General features: G+C 41.0%; 1 protein-coding gene across 4 annotated transcripts in view; it reads right to left on the minus strand.

Moving 5' to 3' along the window:
- Positions 1 to 2,182: 2,182 nt before the first annotated feature.
- The window catches only part of OGDH (oxoglutarate dehydrogenase), a 102,538-nt gene continuing 89,466 nt past the window's right edge, over positions 2,183 to 15,254 (minus strand). For all 4 annotated transcript variants that reach the window (XM_073622179.1, XM_073622177.1, XM_073622181.1 and 1 more), the window contains 5 exons: positions 14,792 to 14,917; positions 13,980 to 14,052; positions 9,099 to 9,262; positions 5,769 to 5,923; positions 2,183 to 2,773 (listed from right to left, as the gene is read on the minus strand). In XM_073622179.1, coding sequence (XP_073478280.1) covers positions 2,653 to 2,773; positions 5,769 to 5,923; positions 9,099 to 9,262; positions 13,980 to 14,052; positions 14,792 to 14,917 — 639 coding nt within the window. In that variant the 3' untranslated portion in view covers positions 2,183 to 2,652. The remainder of the gene's footprint in view (positions 2,774 to 5,768; positions 5,924 to 9,098; positions 9,263 to 13,979; positions 14,053 to 14,791; positions 14,918 to 15,254) is intronic.

Genomic DNA, 15,254 nt, shown 5'->3' on the forward strand with positions numbered 1-15,254 from the left:
AATGCAGGCGCCTTATGGTGCTTACAGCTACCTGTGTAAAGCTGGCCATAGATGGTTCAAATCTTGGCTGGTTCAGCAGGGATCGACCGACATTCAATCCATTTATGGGCAGGCTGATGGTACCCAAGTTGATCCATCAATTGACTTGGGTACAATCAGCATGTCAGATTTCTAGCATGCGATTATTGATAATGGCTATAGCTACTAGCAATAATCATTGTGTCCTCCTGGCAATAGCTTGGCGGGAGGGATTCCCCTGGTAGAACTTTAGTACGCAATGGAGGCTCTGGAAACTTGAATTACAGGAGTGAAGGTCTTAACCTCAGCTTTAGGAGTCAAGGCCAATATAAAAACAAGGCCTAGGATTAAAGGTCCTATGCATGGACATAACGGCTTATCTGAGGACTAAAGCTGGCCATAGACAGGTATTTTTTATTTTTGTTCTGCCACTGGGCTGAGCGAAAAACTAAAAAAAAACTAACAAAAAAAAAAAAAAAAACCCCAAAAGGTTCCTTAATCCACAAAAACTAGGTAGATGGAGAAATCTCTGGTACATTGGGACATGCCGCTGTCAGAAAACACTGTGGCGAACAAGTTTTCCAGCTTGTGCCTGTGAAGGATAAGTTCACCTTTTTGCAGGTTAAAAAAAAAAAAAACAGGAGCCTGGAAAGCAATCAGCAGATCGTAGGTGCCATGCAGGACTCCTGCAGACATGTCAGTGTATCTGTCTGCTCGTACCTCATATGAGCAGGCAGTTACACTCTGACAGGAAGAGACAATGAACTACCTACAGCACTCAACAGCGCCCTGGTAGTTCATTGAGAACTACAAGCCAACAGCTGCAAAGATTGTCGGTACTTGTAGTTTCCCTATTCACAGAACTCTGTGAATGAATCATGCTGCCAGACAGGCATAGCCCTGCACACCCGTTGTTTTTTTTAAATAGTGACAGCGAGCAGGGGAGAAGATCCCCCCCCCCCCCCCCCCCCCCGCTTGTGGTCACTAAATGTAGCAGATTGGGGAGACACTGCAGGAGTGGGAACAAGTTACATGTTCCACCCTAAAAATGGGAGGAATATGTAACATGTTCCCAAGAGTGAATTTATCCTTTAAAGCAGGGACGGCCACACAGTGATCAAAACTTAGGCTGGTCCCTGCTGATCTGGCTGAATTTCAGTGTATGGCCAATTCAACACAGGTGTTTGTAAGTACACCAAGGTGCCTATATTTCAGTACTATTTCAACCTTGTAAAGTATGCAACAGGTTAAGCTTACCTCAAATGTACCCAAAATACCATTTTAAGAATTAAAAATGTTCTATTTTAGGTGTATCTAGCTGAGTGTCCATGAGTAATGACAGCTGTGCCATGTCTGTATAGTGGAGGCTTTTTACACAATAGTACTGGAAGCAAAAGGCACAGCAGTGATTAAACAAACCTGTCCCAATGAGGAGATATTTACATGTATGAGCCCTTAAATTCCCATGTCAAGCATATCTGCCTCCTGTCTGCCTTAGTAAGCCAGTGTTCCTAGATTTCTTCACTTATGGAAAATTCTTCTGACAAAGCTCAGGTAAAGCAGCTGAAGGTCAAAATGCAGGACATGGACTTTTAGCCTATGGTATAGCTAAAGGTAAAACCTTTTTTGTACTATTTTTGATAGAGTGAAGGATTAGAACTCCTGCCAGGTTTTTATTGCTGCCGGTGTCTGTTAAGGAGATTTACTCTATTTGACGTGTGTTATCATCAAGAGTGAAAGTGATAGAAAATCCCAAATTTTGGGCTGTCACCAGAACAGGAATGGTGGGGAAATTTTTCAATCACTAGCTCTAGTGACAACTTGGGATTCCCTCACTTTGGAGGTATTTTCTCTTACTTCCTATTTTGGCTATAGGGAAGGAAGTGAAATATCCCCAACGTCCCACACAATGGCAAAAACAGCTAAAAGGGGTTAGATCCCTCTCTTAGATCCCTCTCTAAAAAAAGCTTGGCCTTTAGTTCTACTTTATCTCACTGTATTACCAGAGGTAATGTGTACATATTTTGGCTAGCCAATTTTCTCTACTTTGTAAGCCTCGGAGGTTCTACTTTAATGTAAAGATTGTATCTGACCCCAGCTATTGCGGTTCCATATTGTTGCCTGATTATTAACCAAGAGTTAAAAAAAAAAAAAAAAACAACTCTTTACATGTATAAAATTTACATTTAAAAAGGACATAACCTCACAAAAAACAGCCATAGCCAAAATCTTCTGTTTACAAAGACCCTTTCTACAGCACATTCTGGCAAGCTTCCCTGAAGCATGTCAGGCCCAGCCACTAATGAAAACATATGGATAACAATCACACGGTTTCATGAGTCTCACATCTTAAAATAAAAACCTGGAGACCCCAGCACAGAGATATGTATGTATTATCTACTGTTCTCTGATTTGTATGAACTAAGAACAAAACTGCTAATGTTTAGCCCCATTAACATAAAATGTTTAATGGTTGGCGAGGTTACAGCAGCAATAAGCTGCCTTATGTGAGTTCTGCAGTAACACCTTTTCCGGCCTCATAAAGCAAAACCAAGGAGTAGAGAGGGATGTCCCCTGCGAGTGTGGATGAAAGAAGGTGGGGAGTGCAGAAGGAGGGAACAAGCAGCTGCCACTTCAGTGGAGGCCCTTGAAAGCATCCAGATTGAATGCAGTGTCCAGGAATCTCTTCAGTTCTGTGGTGTGGGTTTTCTTGTTGCCAGTGGCGGGAGCAGCTGCAGGTTCTCGTCCAGCGTACCTGGAGCAGGAGAAAAAACCAAGAGGGTTAACGAAAGATACACACTAATGACCCATACACAGTGTAGGTTCTTTTGGGGGAAAATGCAGCATCTGAATTCAAGTGCAGAACCACTACGAAGACTATTATATGACTAATGCCGTGTACACACGATCAGGATTTCGGTTGGAAAAAGATATAATGGCTTTTCCGACGGGATTCCGCTCAAGCTTGCCTTGCATACACACGGTCACACAAAAGTTCCCTGAACTTTCGAGCGTCAAGAACGCGGTGACATACAACACTACGACGAGCCGAGAAAAATTAAGTTCAATGCTTTCGAGCATGCGTCAAATTGTTTCCGAGCATGCGTAGGAATTTTGTGCGTCGGAATTCGCATTTTCAGATAGGAACTTTTTCCGACCGAAAAATTGAGAACATGCTTCCAATCTTTTGCTGGCTGGAATTCGGCAAGCAAAAGTCAGATGGAGCATACATACGGTCGCATTTTCCGACCAAAAGCTCTCATCAGTCTTTTGCTGGCCAAATTTCCGATCGTGTGTACGCGGCATAAGTCTTTTACTATCGCATTAGCATAGAGGCAGCTAATTCGTGCTTTCAACCAGCGACATTACCGTGCCATGACGGGAGAGTCAATCTGTGGAGTGCTGGAATTCCCTGGGTGGATCAAAATATTTTAAATGGGTATGTGCGCTAAAGTAAAAGTTTATGAGGTAGACTGCTTTTCCAGGAGCCAAGGCCAAAGTTTGGGATCCCCAGGTTACATATTGAAAAGAAAAAAAAGAGGGGAACATCCAACTAAAATGGTCCTTCTAATGGTTCCGAAATGTTTTTTTTGTAGCATATGTTTAGACCTGAAGCATTTTGGCGGTTCCAGTTCCCCCATTATCAGGACATAGACTGAGAGCAAGGAATATAGTCAGGAAATAAGGTATAGGCAATCATCCCATGGTATTGGAATAAAGAACAAAAAAGAGAAAGCCCCCCCCTATGGGATTTTAAAGGCCCAACCTATATTGAAAATATATCAAGAAGTACCGCAAAATATAAAAACATGATACATATTTTATTAAATCATTTCACAAAAACAGCAATATATTGGCTGGTGCATTAATATGATCATCCTAAATGAAAGTGCCAATGTTCAAAAACATCTGTTAGTGTCACGGATATGCTGTCACATTTGTATGCAGTGACACTGAACCTGCCACATATTCTCAGCATCTTAACTATTTTTATTGCACCCAAGTAAAAAAAATAGTCACCCTACCAAAACCTCCACCCTGCTGAGAGCAAATAGATTGGTAGACAAGCCATTTCCAGTTTTGTGCAATAAAAGGTTTCAAATGCTGAGATTATGTAGCTGATGCAGCTGTAAAATTGTGTGATACTGGAGGTGGACAATGGAAGCCTCCAACAGACCCTGCAGTCAATAGCGGCTTGGAATAGCCTTTGTGGGGTAAGTCACCTGTTTGCATCCAGTTTGCCGAACTGAAATTTCAGCAAAGTTCTAGCTCTAGAACACTCAAAAAGTGCGTTAGATTTTAAACAGACACTTCAAATGATAAATTACTACTTTGGCACTCTTCTTTTTATTCTTTTGATGAGTGTGTCATTAGGCACTTAGGCTCGGTTCACGCTGCTGCGACTTGGGATGTGACTTGTGAGACCCCACGTCGCCATGTTAGTCAAAGAGAGCCGCCTTAATTAGCACCGCTGAAATCGCTCCGACTTTAGAAAACTGTACTACTTCAAGGCGACGTCCATCTAACTCATGCCTATAGACTTTAATGGAATTTGCCTCCAAGTCAGATCCTCATCTCTATTGATGTGATTTTGACACAACATTAAAGAAAGATTACCCAGGCATTCCCTGTCGCCTGGCAAAGTCGCACCGTAAGTTGTGTGACTGTCAGGTCACAGTAGTGTGAACAGAGCCTTACTAGAACAGCCATGTTGTGTTCTGCTCTGCCCTTCAGTAAACTAGGTTTAATAAAATCATATGGAGACAGCCAATTTGTGTGTTTTATGTACAGCCCATCAATTCACAATAAACTAGTGGTAAAACAATGGTATTAGTCACCTTGCAGTTCAACTATTTTCTGTGCTGTGCTAAAATTTTACTTTGTTACTTAGGATTACTAATACGACTGTGCCATTACAACAGTGACATCACTCTATGGCATAAGGCAATGTTTTCTTTCATAGTGGCAACACTAACTTCTGCTTTAGTGACAACAGCAATTCCAAATCACAAGCATATGTTTTTTCTTCCATGACAAAGTTAGTGATACAGCTGCTTCCTTGTTGTGTCAGAGGGCTTCCTTTAAAAGGCTGACCAAGCACACAAAATAGCTTTCTTTTTTGTACATGAGTGACAGGTACAGTGGGGGTTATTTACTAAAGGCAAATCCACTTTGCACTACAAGTGCACTGCAAGTGCGGGGGACATGCAAGGAAAATAAAAAACAGCATTTTTGCTTGCACATGATTGGATGATACAATCAGCAGAGCTTCCCCTAATTTCAAAGCTTCCCCCTTGGATCTACAGCGACTGCACTTACAAATGCACTTTCAAGTGCACTTGTAGTGCAGAGTGGATTTGCCTTTTGTAAATCAACTCCTTCGAGTGAAACTTGTCATAATGTAAAACATATACAACCATAAGTTAACGCAGGCACATGTACTGTCTGCACATGCACTTTTTTAAACAAAGTGTCCCCCAATATTCCAAACCCAAGGGCACTAAATATGAAAACTACCTCCATCTCTCAATGCAATATGTAATCTGTATTTACCTATAGTGGGATGCAAACAAGGCTTTCAAAGCTATAAGGCTGAACATTTGTGTACTGAGTGCCCAAAGTTTGTGCCCCAGGGGCACTTAGGACAACACTTAGTGATTATGTAGGTTTTACATTACAACACGCTCAGTTTAAAAATTGGTGACGGACGGAACAGCAGTCCTGTAAGCACAGGAAATCTTTGCACTCACCAGACAGGTTTAGTTCGGTGTATTGTGGTACGTAATCTTGGCTTTACATAGTCATAATAACCCTGATTCTTGTGTTCCTCTTGACACCAGACAATCTCTGCATTAGGATACTTGTTCACTTCCTTCTCCAGTAGGTCGAAAGGGAATGGAGACAGCTAGAGACATGGAAATTATCAGAAAGTTATACATGGCAGTATAGCAGTAAGTCAGACTAGTGAAACCATGAGGAACAGCTTTGTGCTTACTACCTGCAAGTGATAAAAAATAGAGATACACCAAAACATTTTGACCGAAAATGGTGTTATTGGCATTTGGTCGATAAGAGAAAAAGATGCTGATAATGGCAACGAAAACGCACACGATTTTGCAACAATTTTACTGTACTTACGGTGTGTTTTTCATAGGTCATGTGACTCAAAATTGGCCACAAAAATGTACCATGGGTGTGTCAATGATGCATACTTGCTGCGTTACTGATTTCAACTGGGAGGTGCGGTATTTTTTGCGGTTTTTTTTTTTAATTGAGCAAAAATGCAGCAAGTCAGATTTTTAACACCACAATGGAAGCGCAATGGACCAGTATGCAGACATACATAGAATTTATACATTTATTATATTAATGAAACAGGCAAATATAATACAATTATATATTGAAATAGAAATATTTTTTAAAAACGAATTTTTGGTTTCGGTTTTTGGCCAAATGTATCCTGCATTTTTTAGTAAATAAAGTGATTGTCAGCAGTGACAGAGGACGAGAAAGCCTTTTCTGGGGATTAGACAGACAGACATGGAATGCAAGACTTCACAAGTGGATGGAGAACCAAGCTTGGAGGGCCTCAATGTTGAAGTTGTGGGCGAGAAACGAAAAAGCTGTTTGACGGTTAGAAAAGAAAAACTTAGCAGTTTGCTCCGTAGCCATCTTTTAGGGGAAGACGGGTGCTTTTGCCACCAGTAACATCCTTGAGAAAAACATCCAGGGCTGGTTGGAAGAGGCGCTGGGGTTAATTTATTAAGGCAAATAGACTGTGCACTTTGCATGTGTCGTTGCCCCAGAGCTTTGTAAATGAGATGGAGCTTTACTTTGCAAAGAATACCCAATCACATACATCAATTTACAAAGAAAATATAAAAAAACATAATTTTTGCTCGCACATGATTGGATGATGGAAGTCAGCAGAGCTTCCCCTCATTTACTGCACTTGCAAATGTCCACAGACAACCCCATTGTCTCTAAAAAGGCCATGCAAGTCAAACATTTTGTACAAGAGAACTCCACAGTTGAGCATTATAAACCAAAGTGCCCAAGGCATAGGAACAGGAGACACATGCAGACGAGAAGATCATCACAGCTGAAATTTCACACTACATCCCTCTGCTCCATGCATTCAATGAGCAGAAGATCAACAGCAGCAGTGGTCACATTCACAATTAAAAGGGGGTGCAGAGTTCTGGAAAAGGTCTCCAACTGCTTAACGTTTGGGTCCCTAAAAGCAGGTGCATTTAACACCAGTATAGTATTCACCTTATGGAGGCGAGACATGGCCGGATCCACAGTCGGAACAGATCACTTCTGAACAAAATAAGCACCAAATGGATACAACCCCAGAAAAAATGTAGGGAAAGCAAACAACTTATCAAGGGTGTTTTCATTCTTAGTATAATAAGAGCTGCAACAGTGGGTGCAAAGGAAGGTCAACATGCAGTTGAGCCATGTTTTTACCACCCCTCAATGGCTCCCTCTTAAGCTGCAAAGGCGGCAGAAGGGTTGTATATATCAAGCTGCAAGGGCAACGGAGGAGGGTGTACCGTCCAAGACCTATTTAGTTAAATAGGGGCATCCTACAACCACGTACAGTGCATGCGGTTGTGGCACACTGGTGTGTGATTAATGGGTTAAAATAAGTTGTTTATCAGCGCAGCCCCCCTGCGGATGCCCACACTGGACCACCAGGGATGGACAGCACACATGGATGACCAGGTATGCCCCCCATGGCCACCAGGGATGCCCTAAAAGATGGCAATCAGAATCCAGAAATGGTGCCAGTCAGTGCCAACTACAAATGCCTGCCAGATGTCTCATTGGTGATGCCCAGCAGTGCCACCCATCAGTGTCCATACGTGCCACCTATCAGTGTCACCCATAAGTAACATTCAGTGCAGCCTTTGAGCGCCCATCAGTGCTGCATACCAGTGCCCGTTAGTGAAGGAGAAAAAACTTACTTATTTACAAAATTTTATAACAGAAACAAAGAAAAAATATTTTTTTTCTAAATTTTCTGTCTTTTTTATTTGTTTTGCAAAAAATAAAAACCCCAGCAGTGTTCAAATATCACCAAAAGAAAGCTCTATTTGTGGGAACAAAATGATAAAAAAAATTTGTTTGGGTACAGTGTAGCATGACCGCGCAATTGTCACTCAAAATGCGACAGCGCTGAAAGCTGAAAATTGGTCTTGGCAGGAAGGGGTGAAAGTGCCTGGTATTGAAGTGGTTAAAGTGATTGTAAAGTGTGGTTTAATAAATAAAATAGCAAACATGTTATACTTTCCTCAGTCTTAGATGGCTTAGACACTCGTGGACATCGCTGGAGAGAGATGGGGCCTTAAGTAAGTAATTGGGGGGTGCTGGGGAGGCTGTTACACACAGAAGGTTTTTTATCTTAATGCATAGAATGCATTAAGATAAAAAAAAAAACTGTGCCTTTACAACTCCTTTAACTCTAGGGCAGTGGTTCTCAACTCCTGTCCTCAGGACCCACTAACAGGCCAGGTTTGCAGGATAACTGAAATACATCACGGGTGATATCATTTGCTGCTCAGTGATTGCAGTATTCTAGTCTGCATCTCCCCAAGGTAATACATAAATTCTGGCCTGTTAGTGGGTCCTGAGGACCGGAGTTGAGAACCACTGCTCTAGGGGATGAAGAAGCTGTACTACCTCATGTCCTAAAGCTCTCCCCTGTTTCGGCTTGAGGGCAGTCCCTCTCCATATCATGTACAATACAGGGTTATTTTTTGAAAGAGTACTTTTTAGGTATTTCTCAGAATTTAGCTTTAACAAGCATTGCAGTACATTTATTTTATAACCATCTTTTTTTAACTTGATGATTTTACCTTGAGCTGCAGCGTAACGCGATGCATTGCAGTGTGTTTAAAATTCACTTTGCAAAAATCCTAAATCCTCCTTTTGCCCCCCCCCCCCCCCCGTGTACACCGTCAAAGTGTACTGGTATTAACTAAAGCCTAAGAGCATAAGGCTATCGGCCCTGCTGTCCTTCCTCCAAAATTGCTTTGGGCAATACCAAATCATCACTTCAGAAACCCTCTCACCTGCTCCACACGCGAAATAGCCACTTCAGACTCCATTCCTCTAGTGCTTCGCTCTTTGGTCAGATCATAATATACTTTGCCTGTGCAGAAGAGCACACGTTTCACCCCAGTGGGGTTTTCAGAGGCAGGTCCGGCATCTGGGATTACTCTTTCAAAGTGAGTGCCTTCAGTAAAAAAAGAGTAGAGAACATATTACTAAAGGCTACCGCTACAGGATTTCTGCACAAGGGCAGTTTTGCAGTGGAAAAATAATTTTCACAATTTCACCTTGGTTTCCACGTAAATTTGATATTTCAGTTACAGGCCGCTGCTGACAAACTGAATTACATGATCTCTCTCAGATTCAAGTATCATGAATTGCTTGCCCAAATATTCAGTTGTAACTCGTGTAAGAAGTTAGGTCATTCTCCCCTGATTGATTTCACATAATATTTAATACCAGGAGATTCCAGCTGCGACATTGTCATCTAATTTTAGCTTTGTGGATGAGGGTGGAAAACACAAATACATCCAAGAAGTCTCAAAGCTGGAATGAGACTCAAAATAGTTTTGATGCAGGCTATTAGTGGTCACCAAAATCTAAAATGGAATTTTAGAGAAGAGTGGAAATTAAATGGCTTCTGTTCTAGTAATGTCGTCAAATCCTATCCATTAATGTTATTTAAAAAAGTCAACATAAATAGAGTAATTTGTTTAATAACTTCATTATTGGTCCTTTTAAATCTGCCTAGGAGGTTTACAGTCATGAGAGCACATCAAAAGTAGTCTTTGATATCACCGGGTTAATGTTGTTTAGGCTGGCCATAGACAAGTAAATTTCTTATATATACTGTCTGTCCACATTATAAACTGTGCTGCACAGAAACGGTTACACATTTTGGACACTTTAAGTTCAACACAAAATTAAAAAGATCATTTTCTATTAAAGGATCTTCCGGAATGTTGGATGATTTCCACCACAAATGAAGTGCATTAAAGTGGTTATCAGTGAATAGCACTACTGCCAGACCCTCTGTTATAACAAGGTATAATACACAGTGTCAATATTTTTTAAAAATGATGCCGCTAAATACCTTATTTCAGAGCGCCGCTGTGCGGTCACGTGACCTCCTGACGCTCTCCTCGCTCAGATCTAAAGACTACAGCAGGAGGGGCTGAGATTCCACTCTGATGTCAACCAGGAGGTCACGTGACTGTTGTGCTGTCTGCTTAGCCCCTCCCACTGTAGTCCTTAGATTGGGGGAGAAGAGCGGCGGGAGGTCACATGACTGCACAGCGGCGATCTTAAATAAAGTATTTAGCGGCATCATTTTTAGGAAAACATTGACACTGTGTATTATACCTTGTTATAACAGAAGGGCTGGCAGTAATGCTATCCACTGACTTTACTGCCACACGTAATAGCGGCAGGAGGGGCAGGTTTGGAAATCGCTCACACACTAGGAGCTGAAAGGCAGGGAGGGGGGGGGGGGGGAGGAGGAGAGGCTATAACACAGCGAGATGACGGAGGCACGTAAACTGACAGCGGTATCATGGATCAGCAGCCACAATTACCGTTTTCAGTTCACATAGGAGACACAGGAACAGGCAGGATCAACCAGGTTTTTTACAGCATAGAAAGAGACAAATTATACTGCACAAGCACTATGCTGTTTAACCTGCTTTAAAGGAACAGGAACTTTTTTTTTCTTCTTAGGGTTACAACCCTTTTTAAAGTATATGTAAACCCTTACCTTGTAAAACAACCAATTCAATTTGAAATAGAAATACAACGCAAAAGTGTTTATATATTTATATATTTTTAATAAGTGATCACATAACCTTTGTTCTTAGCTGCAAAAGGGGTCTTGGAGAGGTGGGGGTGTAGAAATAGCAGTACACTGATCTTCTCAGTGAATGGCTGTGCAGGGGGGCATGTCATCACAAGTCTTGGCCGTTGGAGAACAGGCAGAAACTGACTAAGCTGCAATGGATGCACTGTCATGCTTATGATGGCCAGGTTACAATAGGAAAGCAGATGGACTGGCAGGTACACCAGAAATTTCACACAAAGGAATCAACACAAAAAGAACAGGATAAATCTTAAATCAAGTAAATGGTTTTAACAGATACATATCAGGAATATGAAATGTCGGGGTACCATATTCTTTAATGCTGCTCCCTTATTAGACTGACTGACTATAGCTGGTAGTGTTGACTGCAAAAACTAGGCAGTGTTTGATTCCGGAGAACGGAGGACTTCAGTGAGTAAAAACTATACTGTGTTCTGGCTTTAACAGGTCATAACCAGCCTAGCACCGTCAGCAAGGAAAAAAAAAAAAAAAAAGGGAAAGGTTTGAGAACAAAAGCTTCTTGTGATTAGGCCGTCACTGGAACTGTGTCTCATTAAAGATAAAACTGCACACAAACAGCTAAATACACAGATGAAACACATATAATAAAGCCATTATACAGTAATCTGTCCATGCAACTTTAAGATTTACACAGCTACCTCAAACATCTGATCGGCTTCCCATTCTGCCCTTACCCCCTTCTAGTCTGAGTGCTGCTGTACAGGAGACTGCAAGAGCCTAAAAGCAAGCTTGCCTGGAGCTTAGCTTAGCCATAATGTGATACTATCAGAAAATATATTGTGCTTCTGAAAGAGTGAATTGTATGGTGTCAATTCCGGACAGCAGCCTTCTAAATACATGTAACAGATTTACCTGCATCCATCGCCAAGGCTGAGCACCACTTATCTTATATGAATGAATGCACTTTATAGACCGGTGTCTTTAACTAATCAGTGCAAGCCTCAGCAGTGCGTAGGCCGGCAGGGTGACCCTTTTGTCTGACATTACCACAGGCAACTGATATTTTATCACTGATCTATATGTCATGTTACTAAAATTCTAATAGGAAAATATTTAATTTAGCTGTTAATATGATGTATACTTCTACTTCTAATTCTAGTAACGGTTAGATGTGCATTGTTCTATTGTTTGCTACTTTCAAATACTAATAATGTTAAAAAACACATTTTTTACATTAAAAAAACTTGCAGCAGAGGATAAGTACATGGACCTGTGCACCTTTAGTAGCAATCTGACCACTTCTTGGAAGGGTCGTTCCCTGTCTGTATTAGCCCCTGCCCCATCCCCCTACTGCTATGTATGTACTGTATGTAGCAAAACAACAGGTGCATGCACAGCTACATGTTAGCAATGGTAGGACTTCAGGTAAGATCAGTGATCGGTGTCACTGCTGGCACTATTCAGTGTTCTGCTGTATGCCAGATCCTACTATCAGCCCCTCTGCCCTATCCTCAGATAAATAGGAGAATGTTCAGAGTCTAAGGCTCCATTCACACTAGCGCGTTTTTTGATGCATTTTGCATTTTGCAGAAATGCATGGGAATTTTTTAACATGGGTTCCTATGGAACATGTTCACATCAATGCTTTTTTGTATCTCTGCGTTTTTGGAAAGGGTCGGGGACTTTTTTTCATGCAAAAAGCAGCGTTTTGCATGTAATGGATTTCAATGGACAAGCATCAAAAACGCAAGTGCACCGTTTTTGCAGCGTTTTTGCAGCGTTTTTGCCGTTTTTTTTTATTTTTATTTTTTTTGTAATTTTTTTTTAAGACTGTAAAAAAAAATGAAAAAAAAAAAAAAAAAAAAACGCAAAACGCAAATCGCGGCAAAAACGCGGCAAAAACGCTACAAAAACGCTGCTCAAAAACGTGCCAAGCATGAAAAAAAAACCTCCAAAAACGCTCAAAAGCAACATGCATAGGTGTGAATCGAGCCTTAGAGCTCAAAGTGGTTGTAAAGCCACATTGTTATTTTCCTACAATCCCCTGTGTTAAAGGTATTATAAAAAATATGCTGCTGTATACCTTATTTCAGAGCACGCTCACATAACTGCCTGCCGCTCTCCTCTCCTGTTCTAGCTACAGCGGGAAGGGCTAAGAATGCCCAGTTGACATCAGCCAGGAGGAGGGGAGGAGGAGAGTGACGGGCAGTCACGTGAATGCCGCTCTGAAATAAGGTATACAACAGTTTATTTTTCATAAGGCACATACAATGGGGCACATATCTAATAGAGGGGATTTTAGGAAAATAACAAAGTTATTATAGCAGCAGGAGGGGAGAGGTGGGCACTGTCACTAGCTGACAGGCAGGGAGGTGAGGGAAGGGGGGAGGTAGGACAGAGAAGAGATAGCAGGATGGCTCAGCAGCCATGATAAACCTGGTCAGTTTACAGAGGGGAGGGCAGCACCAGGCAGGCTCAGCCAGGTATTTTAGATGATAGAAAAGCACTGTACTGTTATTTATGCTTTAAAGGAACAGGATCCTTTTTTTTTAGGGTAACAACTGCTTTAAATAAATGATAGATGGGGAAATACTAAAAAGCTTGATCTGAATGACAGCTATGAGTCTGCTAATGTCACATCCAAGCTGGCAGCACCTGTCAGCAGTCTCATGCATGTTCAATGTCATAACATCATCAATAATTTTAGAGATATTAAATGCACAATACAAGGTAATTTGACATATACCTGACAGATAAAAGGTTCCGTAACCTAAAAGATGCAGCTCTTTTTTTCAACCCTTCCTAAATAGGACTCCTATAGGTTATGTGCAGGTTGTTTGTCAGCTTAATTCCAATTATGAAATTACTCCTCCCATGCTGGAGGAGTACATCACTACTACTACATTAACATGTATATCATTCTAAGTTGTTACTTGGCACCTTTGTATTTCTTGGGTAAAAGCTGGATCTCCTCCATAAGTGTAAAGAAAGCTATCACAGTTTAAACTGTCTTGGTGAACTGTTTGAGCCAATTTGATGATTGACTCAAAAAAGGAAAAACAAAAAACAGGCAGCCATTCCTCTTTACCTGCTATCATTTCATCAAAACTTGACCTTGCTTCAGGGTGACGAAGAAGAGATTTTGGAGTGAAGACAATCAGCTGTGTGGTGGAAAAATATATAAAGAATCAGAAGCAGGATTATTATAAACACAGCAACATCACACCATTTAGTAGCACATTGCTACACTTTTTTTTTTTCCTACAGAGATACTTTAAAAACTAGAACAAAAATACCCACACCATTTTATGCTCTTCTTTGTTTTAAATGCACATAATGTGAACTGGTGCATGTTCAGTTTTTTTCGATTATGCCAATTTCTTTATTTTTCTTCCCCAATTAACTATATAAAGAGCTCTTTAGAACACTGAACTGCACCTGAGTGTGGCAGATAAGGAGCCATTACAAAGACACATGTGAAAACCTGTTCAGGATTTGCTAAAAGGCATGAGAGAATGCCCAGTTGCAGGATTTATGGACAGTGGCTAGTCCTGCAACTCTAGCGTCTTGTGTTCATTTTTCACATGATAACTGATTTATATATTCTCCTTGTGTTCATAAGGCCAGATTCATACTCTGTGTTGTGTAATTCAACACATTTCTGTGCATTAAGGCATGCTGTGCAAAGGCAGGCCATTCATTTTGAATGGACTGGCAACACAGCCTGTTTTAGATACAAATTACATTAGGCCGGGGGATGGGTCTTGTGACAACAGATTTTTTTTTTTGCCCTCTGTGTAGCTGAAATCACATCTGTACGTTTTGACTTCCTTTTGGATATTGGTATAGTGTGTCCGAGTTCTATAAATTTCTTAACTAAACAGGTGTCGAGCAGCTCACCGGTTTACGGAAAGGTAGTAAGATCTGTCTGCGGAGAACGTGGAAGTAATTGGCAGGAGTGGAGCAATTCACAACAATCCAGTTGCAGTCATAAAGCTGGCGGACAGCAAGGTCATCTGAACTTTTCTGTGTTGGGTGCAAAAAAAAAAAAAAAAAACAACCCTATGAATTTAACTTAGATTCAATATACATTTCAGAGGCTCAAGAAAATTTCACTATACAACTTACATAAAAGATAAACAAATAACACGTAAAATGTAAGTGTTCTGTGCATTGCTCAGTAAGACCGAAAGCAATTGTGAGGTGGCAAGTGCAATAACCTATAACAGCTAATAGACTTAAATCAGTATGGAGAGAGAGTACTCTGAGCTGACTCGCTGGCTGGTTTAATGTAGTCTGTTAAGTGACCCTTTTTGTACAGTTATAAAAGACCAGTTCATCTTGTCCTGGGTGAAATCACATT

This window comes from Aquarana catesbeiana, linkage group LG03 (genome assembly GCF_042186555.1).
Source record: "Aquarana catesbeiana isolate 2022-GZ linkage group LG03, ASM4218655v1, whole genome shotgun sequence".
Classification (NCBI taxonomy): domain Eukaryota; kingdom Metazoa; phylum Chordata; class Amphibia; order Anura; family Ranidae; genus Aquarana; species Aquarana catesbeiana.